Source organism: Eretmochelys imbricata, chromosome 28 (assembly GCF_965152235.1).
Source record: "Eretmochelys imbricata isolate rEreImb1 chromosome 28, rEreImb1.hap1, whole genome shotgun sequence".
In the NCBI taxonomy this organism is placed as follows: domain Eukaryota; kingdom Metazoa; phylum Chordata; order Testudines; family Cheloniidae; genus Eretmochelys; species Eretmochelys imbricata.
This window is the reverse complement of record NC_135599.1, coordinates 32501-55590: the sequence shown is the minus strand read 5'-3', so window position 1 is coordinate 55590 and position 23090 is coordinate 32501. Positions and strand designations below refer to the sequence as shown.

Genomic DNA, 23090 nt, shown 5'->3' with positions numbered 1-23090 from the left:
CCGACGCGGCCCGGGGGCAGGTGCAGTTATGGTAGGGCCCCAGGGCGTTGGGGCGGTGCCGAGGTGCGTCGTGGAGGCCCCGGGGGGGCTCACGGTCGTGCCGGGGCGGGTCCCGGTGCAGGTTGACGTCCATGGTGAGCCGCATGGGTTCCCAGGGGCAGAGCCGAGGCAGGGGCAGCTCCCAGGGAGGGGCGCGCCGGTGACGGGGAGAGATGGGGCTCGGGTCGTGCGTCGGGCAGCGGGGCTTCCGGATGGTGGCGTCGGGCGTCGGGGGTGGAGGTGCTGTGAGGGCGAGAAAGAAAGAAATGAGTGAGAAAAGAAAGAAAGAAAGGAGTGAGAAAGAAAGAAAGAAAGAAAGAAAGAAAGAAAGAAAGAAATGAGTGAGAAAGAAAGATAGAATGGATTAATAAGAAAGAAAGAGTTAATGAGAAAGGAAGAAAGAAAAATTGACTAAATGAGAAAGAAAGAAAGAAATGAATGAGAAAAGAAAGAAAGAAAGGAGTGAGAAAGAAAGAAATGAGTGAGAAAGAAAGAAAGAAAGAAAGAAAGAAAGAAAGAAAGAAATGAGTGAGAAAGAAAGATAGAAAGAAAGAATGGATTAATAAGAAAGAAAGAGTTAATGAGAAAGGAAGAAAGAAAGAAAGAAAGAAAGGAATGAGAAAAGAAAGAAAGAAAGGAGTGAGAAAAGAAAGGATTAATGAGAAAGGAAGAAAGAAAGAAAGGAGTGAGAAAAAGAAGAAAGAAAAAAGAGTGATAAAAGAAAGAAAGAAAGAAATGAATTAAATGAGAAAGAAAGAAAGAATGAAAGAAAGGAGTGAGAAAAGAAAGGATTAATGAAAAAGGAAGAAAGAAAGAAAGAAATGAATTAAATGAGAAAGAAAGAAAGAATGAAAGAAAGGAGTGAGAAAAGAAAGGATTAATGAAAAAGGAAGAAAGAAAGAAAGAAATGAATTAAATGAGAAAGAAAGAAAGAATGAAAGAAAGGAGTGAGAAAAGAAAGGATTAATGAAAAAGGAAGAAAGAAAGAAAGAAAGAAATGAATTAAATGAGAAAGAAAGAAAGAATGAAAGAAAGGAGTGAGAAAAGAAAGGATTAATGAAAAAGAAAGAAAGAAAGAAAGAAAGAAAGAAAGAAATGGATTAAATGAGAAAGAAAGAAAGAAAACGGATTAAGGAGAAAGAAAGAAAGAAAGGGCTGAATGGGGAAGCCGCAAGCCAGGGATGAGCTGGACCCACACCCGAGTCCCTTCCCTGTGGGGCGTAGGAGGCCAGCAGGGCCCCCCCTCCAGTCTAGTCCCCCCATTCCTCCTCCCAGGCTCTCACCCCCCAGCCCTCCCCCAGGGAGGGCCCCCCCCGATCACAGAACCGTCCCTCCCCCCTGCTCCCCAACTTACCCTTGGGCACAAAAAAGCCTCCGAGCCCCGTGAGCAGCCTCCAGAGCTGGTGGCAGATCTGGGGAGCGGAGCAGGCGAAAGGCTGAGCGCGGGGAAATGCAGCCGCCTCTGGGGTGGAGCAGCGACAACCATCTCCCCCGCCCCCTGCCCCACCGCGCCCCCCTAGCGCCGCCCTGGGGCCAGCCCCGCCTGCCGGGGGAGAGCGTCCCCTACTGAGCCACCCGTCCCGCTTCCTGCCCCCCAGCGCCCCCTAGCGCCGCCCCGGGGCCAGCCCCGCCTGCCGGGGGAGAGCGTCCCCTACTGAGCCCCCCGTCCCGCTCCCTGCCCCCCAGCGCCCCCTAGCGCCGCCCCGGGGCCAGCCCCGCCTGCCGGGGGAGAGCGTCCCCCGCCCCGCCCCCTGCCCCCCAGCGCCCCCTAGCGCCGCCCTGGGGCCAGCCCTGCCTGCCAGGGGAGAGCGTCCCGCGCCCCGCCCCCTGCCCCCCAGCGCCCCCTACCGCCGCCCTGGGGCCAGCCCCGCCTGCCGGGGAAAGCGCCCCCTGCCGAGCTCCCCGCCCCGCCCCCTGCCCCCAGCGCCCCCTAGCGGCGCCCTGGGGCCAGCCCCGCCTGCCGGGGGAGAGCGCCCCCTGCCGAGCCCCCCGCCCCGCTCCCTGCCCCCCAGCGCCCCCTAGCACCGCCCTGGGGCCAGCCCCGCCTGCCGGGGGAGGAGCGCCCCCTGCCGAGCCCCCCGCCCGCCCCGCTCCCTGCCCCCCAGCGCCCCCTAGCGCCGCCCACCACCGTCACGATCTTCAGGACGACCTGCCCCAGCAGGGTGAGCGCCACCAGGAGGAGGACCGTGTCCTGAACGTCCAGGCAGCAGGGGCCGGAGATGGGGCACCGGGGGCAGGGGGTCTCCCCCATCGGAGAGGGGGTGGGGCCGGGAGCCTGCGAGCCGGGCCCTGCATCCCTGCCCCCCCAACCTGCCGGCACAGCTGACTGGGGAGCGCGGGGCGGGGGGCCCCGGCCCGGAACATTGTGATGCAGTTCCCGGGGCATCCTGCAGGGGGAGGCAGAGCCGCCATTGTGACACGCGGGGACGTGCTGCCCCCTACTGGTGTCGATGTGTCTGAGCGTCCAGCCGGCCCCAGGGCGGGGACTGGCTGCCTCAGTGGGGCGGGGAAGGGGGCCGAGGTCTCACCCTGCAGGAGGTGGGGGGCAGGGGTGTCCCACAATGCAGGAGACACTCCAGGGATTTGCCACCAGAGGGCTCCAGGACCCTACAGAGGATCCCCTGGCTCCCAGCCCCCCCTGCCCTAACCCCCCAGCCCCCCACTCCCCTCCCAGAGCCGGGGAGCGAACCCAGGAGTCCTGGCTCCCAGCCCCCCCTGCCCTAACCCACCAGCCCCCCCACTCCTCTCCCAGAGCTAGGGAGAGAACCCAGGAGTCCTGGCTCCCAACCCCCCTGCCCTAACCCCCCAGACCCCCACTCCCCTCCCAGAGCCGGGGAGCGAACCCAGGAGTCCTGGCTCCCAGCCCCCCCTGCTCTCACCCTCCAGCCCCCCCACTCCCGTCCCAGAGCTGGGGAGTGAACCCAGGACTCCTGGCTCCCAGCCCCCCCTCCCCTAAGCCCCCAGACCCCCACTCCCCTCCCAGAGCCCGGGAGTGAACCCAGGAGTCCTGGCTCCCAGCCCCCCCTGCCCTAACCCCCCAGCCCCCCACTCCCCTCCCAGAGCCGGGGAGCGAACCCAGGAGTCCTGGCTCCCAGCCCCCCCTGCTCTAACCCACCAGCCCCCCCACTCCTCTCCCAGAGCTAGGGAGAGAACCCAGGAGTCCTGGCTCCCAGCCCCCCCACCCTAACCCACCAGCCCCCACACTCCTCTCCCAGAGCTAGGGAGAGAACCCAGGAGTCCTGGCTCCCAGCCCCCCCACCCTAACCCACCAGCCCCCACACTCCTCTCCCAGAGCTAGGGAGAGAACCCAGGAGTCCTGGCTCCCAGGCCCCCCTTGCTCCAACCCCCCAGCCCCCCACTCCTCTTCCGGAGCCGGGGAGAGAAGCAGGGTGGGGGAGGAGTGAGGGGCGCAGGGGACCCCCCCGGGGGCGGAGTCCCGGGGGCTGGAGCCAGGGCTGGAAGCTGCCGACTCGGGGCCCCAGGGCCCTGGGAACTGGGGCGCGCCGGAGTGAAGCGAGAACGAAATTCGGTGTGAACCAGGGCGAGGGGGAACGACCCGCTGCCGTGTTCGGCGCTGCCGCCCCGCCCCAGAGGTGGCCGCATCTCGGCGCCGGGCTCCCAGCTCCGCCCCCCCCGCAATGCAGGGTGAGCTCTTGGAGCACAGCGTTGCCATGGTTACCTCCGCCAACCCCCCCCCCCCCCGCGAATCCCCCCCCCGCCCCCTTCAGCTGGGATTCGCTCAGGCGGCTCCGTGTGACAGGGGCAGGGGGCTATTTATAGCCCCCCCGCGAGAGCGAGTGAGCGATGCCCCCCCACTCCCGACCCGCAGCCCCCTGCCCCCCCCCCAGCCCCGCCGGTGCCCCCCCACTCCCGACCCGCAGCCCCCAGCCCCCCCCAGCCCCGCTGGTGCCCCCCCACTCCCGACCCGCAGCCCCCAGCCCCGCCGGTGCCCCCCCACTCCCGATCCGCAGCCCCCTGCCCCCCCCAACGCCGCCGGTGCCCCCCTACTCCCGACCCGCAGGCCCCTGCCCCGCCGGTGCCCCCCCACTCCCGACCAGCAGCCCCCTGCCCCCCCCAGCCCCGCCGGTGCCCCCCACTCCCGACCCGCAGCCCCCTGCCCCCCCCAGCCCCGCCGGTGCCCCCCCACTCCCGCCCCGCAGCCCCCTGCCCCCCAGCCCCGCCGGTGCCCCCCACTCCCGACCTGCAGCCCTCTGCCCCCCAGCCCTGCCCCCCAGCTCTATCGGGGCCCCCCACTCCCGCCCCGCAGCCCCCTGCCAGCCCAGCGCCGAGCTGTGGGGGGGGATGCGGCCAGGAATGCCATGCAGCTGCTTCTGGGCTGGAGCATCTGTGAGACGAGCCCGTCCCCTGTCCTGCCCCCTGCCCCCCAGCGCCCCCCCGCAACCCCAGTTCGCGTCCCTCCCTCCTGCTCCTGCATCACCAGGGCCAGGATCTTGCACCGTTGGCAGAAATATCTAGGTCAGCGCCGAGCTCTGCGGCTCCTCGCAGTGATTAGGGGTGGGAGCCGCGGGGGGGGGGGGGGAGAAGTGTCCTGGATTCCTGTGCCCCGTGCCCCCCGCCCCCCCGCAAACACACAGCGTCCCCTGCTGGGAGAGGCTTGGACTGGAGTAGCCAGGAATTGCCCCTGCAAGGGGGAAGGCTAGGAGCCAGGACTCCTGGGTTCTCTCCCTGGCTCTGGGAGGGGAGTGGGGGCTGGTGGGTTAGAGCTGGGGGGGCTGGGAGCCAGAACTCCTGGGTTCTCTCCCCGGTTCTGGGAGGGCAGTGGGGGCTGGTGGGTTAGAGCTGGGGGGGCTGGGAGCCAGGACTCCTGGGTTCTCTCCCTGGCTCTGGGAGGGCAGTGGGGGCTGGTGGGTTAGAGCTGGGGGGGCTGGGAGCCAGGACTCCTGGGTTCTCTCCCTGGCTCTGGGAGGGCAGTGGGGGCTGGTGGGTTAGAGCAGGGGGGGCTGGGAGCCAGGACTCCTGGGTTCTCTCCCCAGCTCAGGGAGGGCAGTGGGGGCTGGTGGGTTAGAGCTGGGGGGGGTTGGGAGCCAGGACTCCTGGGTTCTCTCCCTGGCTCAGGGAGGGCAGTGGGGGCTGGTGGGTTAGAGCTGGTGGGGGTTGGGAGCCAGGACTTCTGGGTTCTCTCCCTGGCTCTGGGAGGGCAGTGGGGGCTGGTGGGTTAGAGCTGGGGGGGCTGGGAGCCAGGACTCCTGGGTTCTCTCCCTGGCTCTGGGAGGGCAGTGGGGGCTGGTGGGTTAGAGCAGGGGGGGCTGGGAGCCAGGACTCCTGGGTTCTGTTACTGTAACTCCCCTCCCTTTCCTCTTCCTGTAGGAGGCAGATCAGCTGATTTCGGGGAGAACAAGGCAGCGGCGGGGGGGCGCTGGGTCTGTCCCCCACCCCCCACCCAAGGAGCCCAGGAAACCTCAGAGGTGTCTTGCTGAGATGGATGATTCCCAGCCTCCCCCTCCTCTGGAGAAGTGGGGGACAATGAGACTCCGCCCCACAGGCCTCCAAGCCCAGTATGATGCGCCCCCTAGAGGGGACAGGCCCCGTGCCCCATTCCCAGCCCCCCTGAGCCAGCCAGGCCCCTGTGTTGTGGGTTGGGGGTGGGGGCCGTGGCTGTGACCCACAATCACTTTCAGATCTGAGACTTGGGGTGACGACAGTGGTGGGGGGGGTAAGGAGGAGCCGGGGGTCAAGGAAAACCGTGGGGGTGGGGCAGTGGGTCAGGGGAGGACGTGGGAGGTGGCATGAAGGGAAGGGGGGAATGGGAGGGTGGGGTTGGGGAGAGGAGCAGTGGGAGGTTGGGGAGGGGGGTTGGTAAGTGGGGGTCCAAGGGGGCAAGTGAGGGTGGCTGGGAGGTGGTGGTGCCGGGGGGCTAGGAGGGGAGGGTCCAGGGGTGTGAGGGGGTGTCCGGGAGGCTGGGGACCGTGGGGGGGGCATTGGAAAGTGGCAGGGAGTTGGGGGACCCCAAAGGAGGTGGGGGCCCCGGTGGGGATGCGAGAGGGTGGCTGGGAGGGTGGGGTACCCGGGCCGGGGCTGGGAAGGACGTCCAGGAGTTGGGGTCCCCAAGGGAGGTGGGGTACCCGGGCCGGGGCTGGGAAGGACGTCCAGGAGTTGGGGTCCCCAAGGGAGGTGGGGGCCCTGGTGGCCCAGGGGAGGATGGCTGGGAAGTGGGGGACCCCGAGGAAGGTGGGGGGGCCCTGGTGGGGTGGGGTCACCGCAAGCCGAGTCGGTTAAACTTTTTTGGTTTTATATTTACAATAAGTTTCATTTCTTGCAATGTTTTAAAAATGTGTACAGCTCCCTGCGCCCCACGGCTCCGCCCCCACGCCCCACGGCTCCGCCCCCCACGGTCCGCGCTGGCGGGGGTGGGCGGCGGAGACACGAACCGTACAGTCCCTGCAAAACAAACAAAAAAAGGTCCCTTTGTCGTGTCTCTCGTCTCCCTCGATCCTGGTTCGGGGGCGGGGGGGTGTCCAAAGTCTCGGGGTCTCTTGCTCGCGGGGGGGTGGAGGGGGCCGACTGGGGTGTCCCCCCAAAATAGCTCCTCCTCCCTGGAGTCTCAGGAATAAAAATAGACACTCTGAATCCTGGTGGGGAGGCCCTGGCGAGGGGCGGAGGGGTTGGCATTCCTGGCGGCCATCTTGGTTGTAGGCCGAGGAGGACGGCCATCTTGGCAGTAGGCCGGGGAAGGGGTTGCCGTGGTAGCCATCTTGACGGTAGGCTAGGCAAAGGGCTGGGGCAGTGGCCATGATGGCGGCCGGCCGGCCAGGGAAAGGTCCCCCCCCCTCCCCCCCCCCCGGCAGCCATGTTGAACGTGAGAATGACAAGAGCCCACCGGCGGCCATCTTTGATGGGAGACCAAGGACGGCCCGCGTGGGGCTGGATTGGCTTTTGAGGGGGCCGCGAGGCCCACAGCCGGCCAGAAATGCACCGCGAGCAGCCAGGTTGGCTGTTCACTCAGGAAGGGCCCCCTCCCCACCGGCAGCCATCTTGGAGTTAGGAAAAGGAAGTCCCTCATTGGCGGCCATCTTGGAATTCAGAACACTGCCCGGCCTCGGCCATCTTGGGTTTGAGAAACAGGGCCCCCATCTGTGATCGCAGCGTACAAGTGGCCCATCTTGGATTGCACCGCCCAGGCAGCCATCTTGGATTTTGGCACACTGGTGGCCAACTTGGATTTCACCGCAGTGGGAGCCATCTTGGATTTCAGGCCAGGGGCAGCCATCTTGGAATTCAACACCCTGGCTGCCCTCTGGGGTTCGACCCCCTTGGTGGCCATCTTGGATTTCACTGCCTGGGTAACCATCTTGGATTTCACCACCCTGGCGACCCTCTGGGGTTTGGGCCCCATTGGTGGCCATCTTGGATTTCACCACCCTGGCGACCCTCTGGGGTTTGGGCTCCATCGGTGGCCATCTTGGATTTCACCTCCCGGGCAGCCATCTTGGATTTCACCACCCTGGCGACCCTCTGGGGTTTGGGCCCCATTGGTGGCCATCTTGGATTTCACTGCCCAGGCAGCCATCTTGGATTTCACCACCCTGGGGACTCTCTGGGGTTTGGGCCCCATTGGTGGCCATCTTGGATTTCACCGCCCGGGCAGCCATCTTGGATTTCCAAACCGAACGAGTGCCGTGTCCGGCAAAGACAGGAGCACTGGGCGTGCAAGAGCAGAACGGGGGGGGCAGTAAGTGTCATTTGGCACCAGCATAAGGCCATGGCCGGGGGGGGTCGGTCGGGAGCGTTGCCGTCGGGATGCCGGAAAAGCAGCTGAATTCAGCTCTGGGGTAGATGGCACCAGGCCCAGCCAACCCCCTCCAGAAAAAAACAACCCCACTTCTGCTGAAAACAGACCCCCCCCCCCCCCCCGGCCACCCAAAAGTTGCTGAGTTTGGCACAAGTTCACAAACTGGATTGAACAAACGAAATCCCCGCTGGAGAGGTATTAACCCCCCCCCCCCGCCTGCCTGCCCCCCCCAGCCAACGGGAAGCAAAGAGAGACAGGCGGGGAGGCGAACACCACTGTGCTCCTTAGACGGAGGCGTTCGCCCCCCTCCCGGCCCCCGTCTGCTCTCGGGCTGTCTCTGGTCAGCGCCAGGGCGGAGAGGGACGGGAAGGGGCGCTGGGAGGCGGGCGTCGGGGGTCCCCGGGTACCGCGCCTCCATCTCGCAGCCCAGCATGGGAGGTGGAGAGAGGGGGAGACCTGGAGATGGGAAAGAAGAAAGACATGTATGGGGGGGGGTGTACCTAGAGAGAGATGGTAATGCACAGATATTCATGGGGAGGGCTGGCTGGCTAGCTAGCTAGCTAGAGGAATGGGTGGATGGATAGAGAGAAGGGGTGGATGGGGATAGATGGATAGATAGATAGATAGAGGGGGTGGATGGAGAAAGATAGATAGATGGGGTGGATGGGGATAGACGGGGGGTGGAGATAGATAGACGGTGTGACGAAGTGGGGCTGTTCTTAATGTTCTCTCTGAATGCTGTGGGGTGCCTCAGTTTCCCCTCGGCATTTCTTAAGTCTCGAGGTGGTGGGATAAGGGGGGGGTGTGATTGTTGCCGAGCCCTGGGGGCCAGTGCGATGGTGTCTGCACAGAGAATGGCCGACCCCCTGTCTCCTGAGGGCCTGGGCCCCTCCCCTGCAAGGTGCCAGCTGAAGGGGTTGGCGAACAAAGAGACCTTTGGCCTCCTGGCCTGGGATAGACACAAAGGCCAGAGCTGGGGGGGGAGAGTTTCAGTTTGGAGCCGGCTGGGGAAATGGAGGGAGGGCCAGATGGGGCTCTGGCCTCCCTGCCCCCCAAAGTGGACCAGCTGAGGGTCCTGTCCCTGCACCTACAAGCTCTGTGTTCGACATGTTCCTGTCGTCTAATAAACCTCTGTGTTACTGGCTGGCTGAGAGTCCCGTCTGACTGCGGAGTTGGGGGCAGGACCCTCTGGCTGCCCCAGGACCCCACCCGGGTGGACTCGCTGCGGGAAGCGCACGGAGGGGCAGAGGAGGCTGGTTGCTCCAGGGTCAGACCCAGGAAGGTGGAAGTTGTGTGAGCTGTGTGTCCTGCAGACAGGCTGCTCCCAGAGAGGAGGCTCCCCAGAGTCCTGCCTGGCTTCGTAGGGAGCAGTTCCAGAGCATGGCCTGGGGACTCCATGACCCATAGATAGAGAGAGGGGGTGTATAGGGATAGATAGATAGAGGGGGGTGTATAGGGATGGACAGATAGAACAGAAGAACGTAAGAACGGCCCTACTGGCTCAGACCAAAGGTCCATCCAGCCCAGCGTCCTGTCTGCTGACAGTGGCCAATGCCAGGTGCCCCAGAGGGAAGGAACAGAACAGGGAATCATCAAGTGATCCATCCCGTCGACCACTCCCAGCTACTGGCAAGTAGAGGCTAGGGACACCATCCCTGCCCAGCCTGGCTAATAGCCATTGATGGACCTGTCCTCCAGGAACTTATCTAGTTCTTTGTTGAACCCTGTTATAGTCTTGGCCTTCACAACATCCCCTGGCGAGGAGTTCCCCAGGTTGACTGTGCGTTGTGGGAAGAAATACTTCCTTTTATTTGTTTTAAACCTGCTGTCTATTCGTTTCATTGAGTGACCCCCCAAGTTCTTGTGTTATGAGAAGGAGTAAATAACACATCCTTCTTTAGTTTCTCTACACCAGTCATGATTTTAGAGACCTCCACAATGGCCTTATTGTCCTTGATGGCTCCTTTAGCACCTCGATCATCCAGGGGCCCCACTTGTTGTTTAGCAGCTTCCTGCTTCTGATGTACTTAAAATTTTTTTTTGCTATTACTTTCTGAGTCTTTGGCTAGCTGTCCATCCAATTCTTTTTTGGCCTTCCTAATGGTATTTACACACTTCATTTGCCAGTGTTTATGCTCCTTTCTGGAGTGAGCTGTAGCTCACGAAAGCTTCTGCTCAAATAAATTGGTTAGTCTCTAAGGTGCCACAAGTCCTCCTGTTCTTTTCTCACTAGGATTTAACTTCCACTTTTTAAAGGATGCCTCTCTGCCTCTCACCGCTTCTTCTACTGGTTTAGCCAGGTGGCTCTTTTTGGGTTTTCTTACTCATTTTTTTAGTTTGGGGTGTACATTTAAGTTGAGCCTCTAATTAGGGCGATAGAGAAATAGATGGATAGAGGGGGTGGATGGGGAGGGAGGTAGAGCGAGAGAGATGTACGGGGACGGACGGACAGACCGGTAGATATGTACGGGGATTCGTGGATAGACAGGTAGATATGTACGGGGACGGACGGACAGACCGGTAGATATGTACGGGGATTCGTGGATAGACAGGTAGATATGTACGGGGACGGATGGACAGACCGGTAGATATGTACGGGGATTCGTGGATAGACAGGTAGATATGTACGGGGACGGACAGACAGACAGACAGATATGTACGGGGATTCGTGGATAGACAGGTAGATATGTACGGGGACGGACAGACAGACAGATATGTACGGGGATTCGTGGATAGACAGGTAGATATGTACGGGGACGGATGGACAGACCGGTAGATATGTACGGGGATTCGTGGATAGACAGACAGATATGTACGGGGATGGACGGACAGACAGACAGATATGTACGGGGATTCGTGGATGGACAGGTAGATATGTACCAGGACGGACAGACAGACAGGTGGCTATGTACCAGGATGGATGGACAGGTAGATATGTACCGGGATGGACGGACAGACAGGTAGATATGTATGGGGATGCATGGATAGACAGGTAGATATGTACGGGGATGGACAGACAGACCGGTAGATATGTACCGGGATGGATGGACGGACACACAGATAGATATGTACGGGGATGCGTGGATAGACAGGTAGATATGTATGGGGATGGATGGACAGACAGGTGGCTATGTACCGGGATGGACAAACAGACCGGTAGATATGTACCGGGGCGGGACGGACAGACCGGTAGATATGTACCGGGGCGGGACGGACAGACCGGTAGATATGTACCGGGGCGGACGGACAGACAGGTAGAGAGATATGTGCGTACAATGCCAACAGATGGCTCGAAAGAGCTGATGGGGGGCTAGCTCAGGGCTCCAACACAGGTTAACCTTTCTTTGATCCGTGGGGGTCTTATACCCACCTTCACCCCCAAACACACCTCCCCTCTCCCCCTGCAGACTGCCCCCCAGCAACTGCCCTCCCTCGGAGACACCCCTCTCTGGGGGTAGCTGGCGATTCACAGCCCCCTTCCCCCTCCCGCAGGCGATACAAATATCCCCCAGGTTGTTTGGCACTTTTTCATTTGTTCGTTCCCTCGTTTCTGGGGCAGGGGCAGAGGTGGGGGGAAGCTGGGGATTTGGCACCGACAGTCAGCGAGCGGCAACGAGAGAAGGGGAAAACGAGCCAGCGGAGGAAGAGAGAGAGGCCTGGGAGGAAGAACAGAAGGAAAAAGCATGTAGCGGAGGAGTGGAGAGGAGACTCTTGGCCGGCTGGAAAGAGTGAAGGAAAAAGTGGCCGGCGGAGATAGAGATGGGGAGAGGGGTGAAGGGAATAGATCAATTCCATCCCATCTGCTTTTTCCCTCCTTTCGTTCTTTTTTCTCATTCCTTTCTTTTTTGTGTCACCGTTTTTCTTTATCGGGATTGGAACATGCAACGCGCCTGGTTTTTTGTTGTTTTTTTTAAAACAATTTTCCCATTCCACCCCTCCCCCCCCACAAAAAATGTCTCTTAGTTGTTAAAAAAAAATTACGACCCCCTCCCCCGCATTCCTGACCCTCCCCAACCCCGAAAAAAACTGAATCTCGAGTCGTCGTTACATTCAAAGTTTGGCTTGGAAAAAAATCGAGTCGAATTCCCCCCCCACGAAAAAAAACAATTTCCAGGTGTAACTTTCCCCCATTTCTGGCCTCTGTGGGGCAGGTGGTTTCCTCTCCAATAGTGGTGGGTGGGTGGATGTGGGGGGCGCTGGCTTCTCGGTCATGAGTGAAGAACTGTTGGCTTCTCTCAAACGTCCTGGACTACCAATGCCACACCAGGAAAGACGCTGGTTCCTTCGCCTTACGCCTCAAAGGACTGAAGAACGGTTGGGTTCCATTCAACACCACTCTGGGTAGAGTTTTGAGCATCTCCATAATCCAGCCGAGACGAACCATGGGCAGTCGGCCTCTCCCCAAAGCCGTCTGGTGCAGATATGACATTGGGAAAACCGTTGAGCGTCTCCATAATCCAGCCGAGACGAACCATGGGCAGTCGGCCTCTCTCCAAAGCCGTCTGGTTCAGATACGATATTGGGAAAACCGTTGAGCGTCTCCATAATCCAGCCGAGACGAACCATGGGCAGTCGGCCTCTCTCCAAAGCCGTCTGGTGCAGATACGATGTTGGGAAAACCGTTGAGCGTCTCCATAATCCAGCCAAGACGAACCATGGGCAGTCGGCCTCTCTCCAACGCCGTCCGGTGCAGATACTATGTTAGGAAAACCGTTGAGCGTCTCCATAATCCAGCCGAGACGAACCATGGGCAGTCGGCCTCTCTCCAAAGCCGTCTGGTGCAGATACGACTTTGGGAAAACCGTTGAGCGTCTCCATAATCCAGCCGAGAGGACCATGGGCAGTTGGCCTCTCTCCAAAGCCGTCTGGTGCAGATATGACTTTGGGAAAACCGTTCAGCATCTCCATAATCCAGCCGAGAGGAACCATGGGCAGTTGGCCTCTCTCCAAAGCCGTCTGGTGCAGATACGACTTTGGGAAAATCGTTGAGCGTCTCCATAATCCAGCCGAGACGAACCAAGGCAATCGGCCTCTCTCCAAAGCTGTCCGGTGCAGATACGACGTTGGGAAAATCATTGAGCGTCTCCATAATGCAGCCGAGACGAACCATGGGCAGTCGGCCTCCCTCCAACGCCGTCCGGTGCAGATACGACGTTGGGAAAATGGTTGAGCGTCTCCATCCTCCAGCCAAGATGAGCGAAAAAGGGGTCGGTGGCTCTCCAACACTGTACAGTTCCGGTGCTACCTTGGGAAGGGCGTTCCCACCACCCGTCCACGAGGAGTGAGGGATGGTCGGTTTCCCTCCAACACCTTTCAGAGCTGATACAACGTTGGGAAGAGTGTTGGGTGCGTCTCCACCATCCGCCCAAGATGAGTGAAAGATGGTCGCTTTCTGCTCCAACACCTTCCGTTGCTGATACTGCGTTGGAAAGGACATTGGGGGTCTCCGCCATCCATCCAAGAGGAACCAAGGACGGACGGCACCTCTCCAACACCCTCCCGTGCTGTTGCCAGATGAGGAAGGGTGTTGGCACCCGCATCATCCATTCAAGATGAATTAATAACAGTCGGTTTTTCTCCAGTGCCGAGACCGTGTCGGGAAGGACGCTGGACGTCTCTATCCTCCGTCGAAGAGGAGCAAAGGATCGGGTGGTTCTTTCCAACACTCCCCGATGCTCCTACCCTGTTGGTGAAGGGCATCGGGCCTCTCTGCTGTCCACCCAAGGTGAACGAAGGATGGACGGTCCCTCTCCAATGCCCCCTTGCCCCCCAGTGCTGACACCGCATTGGGAAGGGTGCCGGGCACCTCCGCCGATGAGCAAAGTACGGTCGGTTTCCCACCAGTGCCAAGACCCCACCATCCGTCCGAAAGGAACCAGTCGATTCTCATCGTGTGTGGGAGACCTCCTCCTTCAAGCTTGGCCCGCAGATCCCCTTCCTTAATTATTGTATAAAAGAACCCCCCCACCCCAAAATCCCCGACTGCGTGGCACACAAAAGATGCCACGTCTCCCTTTCTTTCCCCCCCACCCCTCCCGCCCCCCGCGGTCAGGGGTCGGCGGCTGGGCAGAGAGGAAGGGCCCTGTCCCTTGGCCGCAATTTCCCCGTGGCTGGGGTGGGAGAGGCAACTATACCCGGGTGGTGGAGTGAGGGTGGGGCAGGGTGTTGTTGTGCCCGGTGGGGAAGGTGTTGAAAGGGTGCAGGGCCTGCATGCCCGTAATGGTACTGGGGATCATGGTAATGGTGTTGGGCGTCATGAGGGGCACGTCGTCCGGCGCCCGGCGCAGAGCCAGGGTGTAGTCCGGAGGGCAGGCCGGGCGCAGGATCTCGTGGGGTCTCAGCACCTCCAGGTCGTGAGCGTCGTGCTCCGAGTGCTTGATCTGCAGGGACATGAGCTCCTCCTCCTGGCCTCCGTGCACCAGGTCGTTGGCCGCGTTGCGCTGGGGGCTGGGGCGCCGGCCTCCCAGCACGCCCGCCCGCAGCTCGTGCCGCTTGTCCCGCTTGTAGTAGAGGGCGGCGAAGGCCAGGATGTTGAGGAAGAGCAAGGAGGCCCCCACGGCCACGGTGACGCTCAGCTCGGTGGAGTAGTCCCGCGAGTCCCCCGGGAAAGGGGCATAGCGCCGGCGGTCGTCCGCCTCGTCCTCGTCCGGCGGCAGGGTGGGGAAGGGCCGGCGGGTGGTGCTGGGCCCCGCCCGGGAGCCGGGGGGCCAGCGGGTGCCGTAGGGCGGGACGCGGGTGGTGGTGGAGGTGTAGACGGGGTCGTGGAGGTGGTGGAGGTGGGGCACGAGCTCCAGCCAGAAAGCCACCTTGTTGGCCCGGTAGTTGTCCCGCACCCGGGGCTTGAGGCCGATGTGCAGGTACTGCTTGTCCTTGGTGTTGAACTTGGTCCACACCACCTCCTCGAAGCGGTTCGGCTTGGTGTGGATGAATTTGGTGTCCTGCGGCACTGGCTGGTTGGGGTCCCTGCAAGGAGGGGAGATGGAGTTATGGGGTGCGGGGGGAATCTGGCCCAGAGGCAACCGCGGGAGGGGGAGTGTTTCTAGAGGGCCTCAGGTCTTCAAGATGGATACGGGTGCAACACATTCCTCACTGCTATCTGCCCCACATCCATCCATTCCCCCCATCCATCCATCCCTCCCTCCCTCCCCACCCATCCATCCCCTCCACGCATCCATCCACCCACCCATCCGTCCGTCCGTCCATCCATCCCCTCATCCATCCACTCCACGCATCCGTCCGTCCGTCCATCCCCTCATCCATCCACTCCACGCATCCGTCCATCCGGCCATCCCCTCATCTATCCACTCCACGCATCCGTCCGTCCGTCCATCCCCTCATCCATCCACTCCATGCATCCGTCCGTCCGGCCATCCCCTCATCCATCCACTCCACGCATCCGTCCGTCCGTCCATCCCCTCATCCATCCACTCCACGCGTCCGTCCGTCCATCCATCCCCTCATCTATCCACTCCACGCATCCGTCCGTCCATCCATCCATCCCTCCCTCCCCATCCGTCCATCCATCTATCCCCTCATCCACCCATCCATCCCTCCGCATCCATCCAGTCCACACATCCGTCCATCCATCCCCTCACCCACCCACCCATCCATCCATCTCCCCACCCCCATCCAGCCCCCCGCCCTCCCTCCCCATCCCTCCCTCCACATCCATCCACTCCACGCATCCGTCCGTCCGTCCGTCCGTCCATCCCTCCCTCCCTGCCCATCCATCCGTCCATCTCCCCACCCCCATCCAGCCCCCCGCCCTCCCTCCCATCCATCCCCACATCCCTCATCTATTCCCACAACCACCCCCAGCTGTCCTTTCCCCGCACACCCCTGCCTCCCTCCTTCCCATTTATCCATCTGTCCCCATCCCTCCCGACCATTTGCTTACATCCCACCCGGCTTCTCCCCTGTGCCTTATCCCAAGACTACCGGCCCCATGGCCCCTCCTTCTCTTCCCTCCCCGCTTGCCCCCCATGCCCCTCTGGGGCCCGCTCACCCCGTCTTGGCGAAGTTGGTCCAGTAGGTCATGACCACGGCGCTCAGCATGATGTCGTTCTTGGAGAAGTTGCAGGGGAAGAGGTCAGTGGCGCCGATCATGGGCACCCCGAAGACGTAGGGGATTTCGTCCCCGTGGGCGGCGTCGGCCCACTCGGGCCGGGTGTCGGTCTGGCAGTGGTGGTAGAAGGTGTAGAAGTACACGGGGGACTGGTATTCGGCGTGGAGCTTGGCCGTGGCCACGGCCGGCGCCACCCACTGGTGGTCGGTGAAGAGCGCCAGCAGGGTCTTCCGCCGCATCTCCCCGTTGTCCCGGTCGGCCCAGTCCGTGTACATGAACTTGATGGTCTCCCGCAGGATGTCTTTCCCCTCGGGGTAGCCGTAGAGGTTGTCCACGAAGTTGGAGATGGTGAAGTCGAAGTAGCTGGCCGAAATCCCGTCTTCGTTCTCCATCGAGTCCTCCACGAATTTCAGCCCCTCGCCCTGGTTCACCCCGATCAGGATGTCGTAGTTGAGAAATTCCCCCTGCTGCATGAGGATCTCCGGGTCGTCCGGCACCACGTCCCCATCCACCACTGGCCCGAAGGCGATGTGGTAACGGGCCGGCTGGATGTCCTGGTCGACCAGCTCCCGGTACGGCTTTCGGCGCAGGCAGTCCACCGTCTCGCTGGTGTCCAGGTGGTCACAGCCCACCTTGGAGGCCAGCATGCGGGTGTATTTCAGGGGCTGGTAGTTGACGGACCAACTGGAGATGGCCGTGCCACTCTGAGCTATGGCCTTTTGAAAGAGACCTGCCGGGGAGGGAGAGAGGGTCAGAGAGAGCAAGAGGGGGAGATACGGGTGCTGTGGGGATCGGAGGGTGAATGGACGGAGGCCTGTATCTGGGGATAGATAGACAGATAGAAGGGGTGGATGGGGACCGATAGATAGATAGATAGATATAGATGGGTGGATGAGGATAGATAGATCGATAGGGGGGTGTCTGGGGATGGATAGATAGATAGATAGATAGAGGGGGTGGATGGGGATGGATAGATAGATAGGTAGAGGGGGTAGATGGGGATGGATGGATAGATAGATAGGTAGAGGGGATAGATGGGGATGGATGGATGGCTGGTTGGAGGGGGTATCTGGGGATGGATGGATAGATGGATGGATATAGATGGGTGTCTGAGGATAGATCGATAGAGGGGGTGTCTGGGGATAGATAAATCGATAGAGGGGGTGTCTGGGGATAGATAGATAGATGGAGGGGGTGTCTGGGGATGGATGGATGGATAGATAGATAGATAGAGGGGGTAGATGGGGATAGATGGATGGATGGAGGGGGTGTCTGGGGATGGATGGATGGATGGATAGATAGATAGAAGGGGTGGACGGGGATGGATGGATGGATGGATAGATGGATGGATATAGATGGGTGGATGGGGATAGATCGATAGAGGGGGTGTCTGGGGATAGATAAATCGATAGAGGGGGTGTCTGGGGATAGATAGATGGAGGGGATGTCTGGGGATGGATGGATAGATAGAGGGGGTAGATGGGGATGGATGGATGGATGGATGGAGGGGGTGTCTGGGGATGGATGGATGGATGGATAGATAGATAGAAGGGGTGGACGGGGATGGATGGATGGATGGATAGATAGATATAGATGTGGAACTGGCTGGCTCATGGGGGCGGGGAATGTGGCTCAGGGGCGGGGGGGAGGGGGGCAGCTGGTACCTTCTGAGTGGTGGGACAGGATGAGGAGGTTGACGCAGGAGGCTCCGGCGCCGGACCCGAAGATGGTGATGCGTTCGGGGTCCCCCCCAAAGTGCCCGATGTTCTCGTTGAGCCACCGCAGGGCCTGGATCTGGTCCAAAAGCCCATAGTTCCCCTTGGCCGACTGGTCCCCGGTGCTCAGGAATCCTGAGGGGGTGGGGTCGGACATGGAGACCGGGGTTAGGAGCCGCTCCCCTGGGTCGCCAGCCGCCCCGCCCCAGAGGTGGGCGCATCTCAGCACCGGGCGAGGGGTCCCCGGGGCACCAGCCGCCCCGCCCCAGAGGAAAGGTGACATTTGATTTCAACTGATTTCCGAGCACTTTGCCCGTCCCCCCCGTCCCCAATTAATGTCAACCCGAAACAGAAAAAAAAAAAAGTGGATAAAAAATTAATTCTCTCGCTCCCCGCAACCCCGAGGCCCCTCGTTAGCGCTAATGAGGCCTCGCCAGTCATTCTCATCAGCTCTGGGTTCCCCCCCCTGCCCCGCCCCCTTTCACTGTAATTAAATATTCATTCCAGCTGCCGATCTGTAAATTTCACATGCTGGGCTCGGAGATTGGCGGGGGGGGGGGGTACGGGACAAGGACATGCCTCCCCCAAACACACACACTGGGGGGGGGCAATTCGAGGCTTCCTGCGTAGTTACCCCACCCCTGCTCCGCGGGCAGGATCCCGGTTGGGGGGAGTTGACACATGGGGGCAGGGGGCTGGGATCCCGGGGAGGGGGAGGGGCGGCTGCGGGGGGCCCCTTACCCAGCACCCCCAGACGGTAGTTCATGGTGACGACGATGACGTTGCCATAGGCGGCCAGGACGCTGGCATCGAACATGTTCCCCGTCCCCTCCATGTAGGAGCCACCGTGCAGGAACAGCATCACTGGCTTCTTCCCGCTGTCCCGGATATCTGTGGGGGACGGGGACGGAGAGAAATGGGGGGCAGGGAGAGATTGGGGGCAGAGAGAGAGTGGGGGGGGAAAGAGAGAAATGGGGGGCAGAGAGAGATCAGGGGGAGCAGAGAGAGAGAAATGGGGGGCAGAGAGAGATCGGGGACAGAGAGATTGGGGGAGCAGGGAGGGATCAGGGGGAGCAGAGATTGGTGGCAGAGAGAGAGGTTGGGGGCAGAGAGAGATTGGGGGAGCAGAGATTGGGGGCAGACAGAGAGTGGGGGGGACAGAGAGAAATGGGGGGAAGAGAGAGATCAGGGGACAGAGAGAGATCATGGGGAGCAGAGATTGGGGGGCAGAGAGAGAGATCGGGGGGCAGAGATTTGAGCAAAGAGAGATTGCGGGGAGCAGAGAGAGATCGGAGGGCACAGATTGGCGGCAGAGAGCAATCGGGGGGCAGAGCAAGATCGGGGGGCAGAGAGAGAGATCGGGGGGCAGAGAGAGGCAGTGTCACTCGAGGTGACTCCTGCCCCCCTGCCCGTGAGTCTGCCGATCCCCCCTCCACGCCCGTCCCTGGGGACCCCCCGGTGACGCCCCTTTCCCCAGGCCGGGGTGGAGGGGAGTCTGGAGGGATGGGGGGGTGTCTCTGGACAGGGGGGATTGGCTGCTATGGGGCCTGGGTAGGGGTCAAATAGCCCTGCCCCCCCTTAAAAGACCCTAATAGGACCCCATTGCACCCCCCAGAGACCCCCTCTGCCCCCATCCCCCTATTAAACCCCCTCACACCATTTCAGACCCCCGACCCCTTCCCCAGGATCCCTCTCATTCCCAAACCCCCCATGCTCTCTGACCCCCATCCCTTCCCCTGCAGCCCCATGGGGGGGTCTCTGCCCCCCAACCTGTGCCTCCTGCCCCAGGACCCCCCCCCCACCCCTTCTGAACCCCTGATCCTGAATGGGGTGGTGCTGTGGGAACGAGCCCTCCCCCAGTATGGTCCTGCCCCCCGCCTGTTATTGCTCCACCTCCCCAGTAGGGGGTAGCACTTTGCCCCCTGGGGGTGGGTCAGGGGGTCACGGGTCTGAGTGGCCAATGAGGTCAGAGGTTCCTGGGGGGGCGGGGGTGAGAGGTTCCCAGCGGGTCACAGGTCAGAGAGGTCAATGGGGGGAGTCACAGATTCCTAGAGGTCAGAGGTCAATGCGGGTTAGGGGGTCAGAGAAATCCAATGGGTCAAAAGTTCATGGGGGGGACAAAGATCCCCAAGGGGCAGAGGTCAGAAAGGTTAATGGGGTCAGAGATTACAAATCATTGAGGATGGAGGGTCACTGGGGGTCAGAGGTCAAAGACTGGTGCGGTTCAGAGGTCACAGAGGCCAATGGGGGTCAGAGGTCAGAGCTCAGACCAGTCAATGTGGCAAAGGTCAGTGGGGGGTCAAAGGTCCCTGGGAGGTCAAAGGCCAGAAATGCTGGTGGGGTCATGGGTCAGAGAGGTCAGTGGGGGTCAGAGCAGTCAAATGTGACAAGGATTCGGGGGGGGTCAGAGGTCAATGGAGGTCAGGGGCATCACTGGATTGGGGGTCAGAGGTCAGAGGTTTCTGGAGGCCAGATGATCATCGGGTCAGGGGTCCCTGCTGGGGTCAGGAAAGGTCAAAGTTCAACAAGGTGCCCATGGTTTCCATGGAAGTCACAAGTGGGGGGTGAAAGGTCAAAGGTCAGGGGATCCTGGCAGCCAGGACTCCCCCAGGTCAGAGGCCACCCCACCGTTCTACCCCGTTGCCATGGAAACATAAAATTTTCTTTTCCCCCCTCACCTCCCCCCCCCAAAAAATTTTGGTTTCCTTTTCTAGGTCACATCCCGTCTCCATGGCAACTGGGGGCCTAATTAATTCTGTGCCAACGGAGAGCGTTAATTAGACGCAAGGAGGCCTTAATTAGCGCCTGCCGGGCCGCCCCTCCCCCCACCCTGTTTAAGATGGAGGAGGGGATGATGGGAACCCCTCGCACACTCATGGAGCCTGTCGCACGTGCACCCGAGCCGTCACACGCGCACCAGCCTTTTCGCACGCGTACAGAGCCTCCTTGCACCTTCGCCACACCGAGAGTTGCTCGCATGCTCACAGACCCTTTGCACACTCAGAGCCGCTCACACACTCGCTGAGTCCCTCGCACACACACACAGCTCCTGCCTAAGAGCCTTGCACACTTGTCAGTCCCCTTGCACATACACAGAGAGCCCCGTGCACACACAGAGCCCAACTTACACACCCTCAGACCCCGGCTTAACACACAGAGACACACAATTTAACACACACAAACACACAGACCCCAGCTTAACACACAGAGACACACACATGCCAGTTTAACACACACACACACACAGTCTGGCTTCACTCACACACACACACGTATCCAGTCACCAATGGAGGCATCCAAAACACCCCCCCTTGCACACCCACCCTGCACGCACGCACCTTCCCACATCCTTACACGCTTACTGACGCCCCATTTATGTCCACCCACATTGGCTGTGCAGAGACATTCACATGCTCGGACACACCCACCCCCCCCTTCCACCCACGGACACGCTTATCCTGGCACAAACACACACAGTGCCCCTTCCACACCCCTATGCACACGCACGGGCAGAGCTGTCTTGATGTTACAGCCACACATCTCTGGAGACAGCCGGCCACACTCACCCTCACCTCGCACACTCACCTGCCTTTCCAGCCCCCCACACCAACCCCATCCCCTGACCACCCCCGAAACTTTCCCCCAAATTCCCCACCAACCTCCCTAAACCTTCCCCCCAAGTAACCCCGATCCTGGCTAAGCCTCCCTCCCCCAAAACATACACACCCCATGGTGGCTGGGGATGGAAATGACAAAGCAATCAGGGCGGAGGGTGGGGGGCGGGTGGCGATGGGGGGGCAGCCCCCCAATCTCCCCTGGTCTGTACCCCATGTCCCCTGTTTGCCCCAGAGCCCCCTAATCTCGGGTGTCTGGGAGCAGGCCAGATACCAGGGTAGATGGGCCCATCGACAGAACCCCCCCCACCCCCCAGGAAAACCCACCGAGTTTCCTTTCAGACCAAGACACAGAAAAGTTTTTGGGGGGGGATGGGGAGGAGAGAAAACAAGAGGGGTCATTTTCGGGGAACACGTACAGATCCCCCCCAATCTTCCCTGCCCGTCACCTGACCTGCTCAGCTTTACGAGCCCCCCCCCATATTCTTCCACTGGGCGGTGGTTTTCGTTCGGTTTCTTTTCCAAAAAAATAACCCCCAAAAAACAGGGTCAAAAGCTCAAGAAACAGGGCAAAAGGAAAAAGCAGAAATCGTGGTTCGTTTTTTGGGCAATTGATTAATGTCTTTAAGTCGACAGCAGCAGCTTTGGGTGAAAAAGAGCCGACCCCCCGATAAAAAATAACCACTGAAAAGAAGGTTGGTTGTTTGGGAAGAAAAAAGAAAGAAAGAAAGAAAGAAGAAGAAAAAAAAAGGAAAAGGGGAAGAAAAAAAACCCAAAAAACCAGCAAGAAATGTGAAACATGCAGCCAAAAATACCTTCGTCTCCGGAGGGACTGTTTCCGCTGGGTTCGTCGCGTTTTTTTGTGAGTGGACCTAAGACCAAGAAAAAAGAAAAATTTGGGAAAGTGGGGAAAAAAAAAAAAGACAGAAAGAGAAAAGATCAAAAAGAAAAAGAGATTTTTTTTTTCGGTTTGTTTTTGCTTTTAAAAAAAGGAAAAAAAAATAGAAAAAAACCAACCAAAAACCAAAAACATTTCACTAAGAAAATATATAGAGAGATCAATATATTTAAGCAAAATACAACGTTTTTCCCCCAAAAAAATTGATATAGAGAGACACCAAGATCAGCTGTTGAGTCAAAGGTGGTTAGAAGAGGGCTGCACTTGGGAGGGTACAGGAAAAGGTGGATGAATATGTCCCCACACCTCGAAACCCCTTACTCGTCAGAAGGGCTATGGGACATGAATTGGGAAATGGGGAACACGGATGGACGGATGGATGGATAGATAGATGGGGTGGATGGGGATAGATAGATAGATAGATAGATCGAGGGGGTGGATGGGGATAGATAGATAGATAGATAGATAGATAGATAGATTGAGGGGGTGGATGGGGATAGATAGACAGATAGACAGATAGACAGATAGATAGATAGATCGAGGGGGTGGATGGGGACAGACAGACAGATAGATAGATAGATAGATAGATAGATAGATAGATAGATAGATCGAGGGGGTGGATGGGGATAGATAGATAGATAGATAGATAGATAGATAGATAGATAGATCGATCGATCGATCGAGGGGGTGGATGGGGATAGATAGATAGATAGATCGAGGGGGTGGATGGGGATAGATAGACAGATAGATAGATAGATAGATAGATCGAGGGGGTGGATGGGGATAGATAGATAGATAGATAGATAGATAGATAGATAGATAGATAGATCGAGGGGGTGGATGGGGATAGATAGATAGATAGATAGATAGATAGATCGAGGGGGTGGATGGGGATAGATAGATAGATAGATAGATAGATCGAGGGGGTGGATGGGGATAGATAGATAGATAGATAGATAGATAGATCGAGGGGTGAATGGGGATAGATAGATAGATAGATAGATAGATA

General features: G+C 59.5%; 1 protein-coding gene across 4 annotated transcripts in view; it reads right to left on the bottom strand.

Moving 5' to 3' along the window:
- Positions 1-13917: 13917 nt before the first annotated feature.
- NLGN2 (neuroligin 2) overlaps positions 13918-23090 on the bottom strand; it is a 30667-nt gene continuing 21494 nt past the window's right edge. Inside the window, exons 2-6 of one of the 4 annotated variants that reach the window (XM_077806650.1) lie at positions 21999-22055; positions 18311-18460; positions 17510-17704; positions 15795-16602; positions 13918-14752 (exon numbers count right to left, since the gene is read on the bottom strand). In XM_077806650.1, coding sequence (XP_077662776.1) covers positions 13918-14752; positions 15795-16602; positions 17510-17704; positions 18311-18460; positions 21999-22055 — 2045 coding nt within the window. The remainder of the gene's footprint in view (positions 14753-15794; positions 16603-17509; positions 17705-18310; positions 18461-21998; positions 22056-23090) is intronic. The other 3 variants (XM_077806651.1, XM_077806652.1, XM_077806653.1) reach the window with 3 other exon arrangements.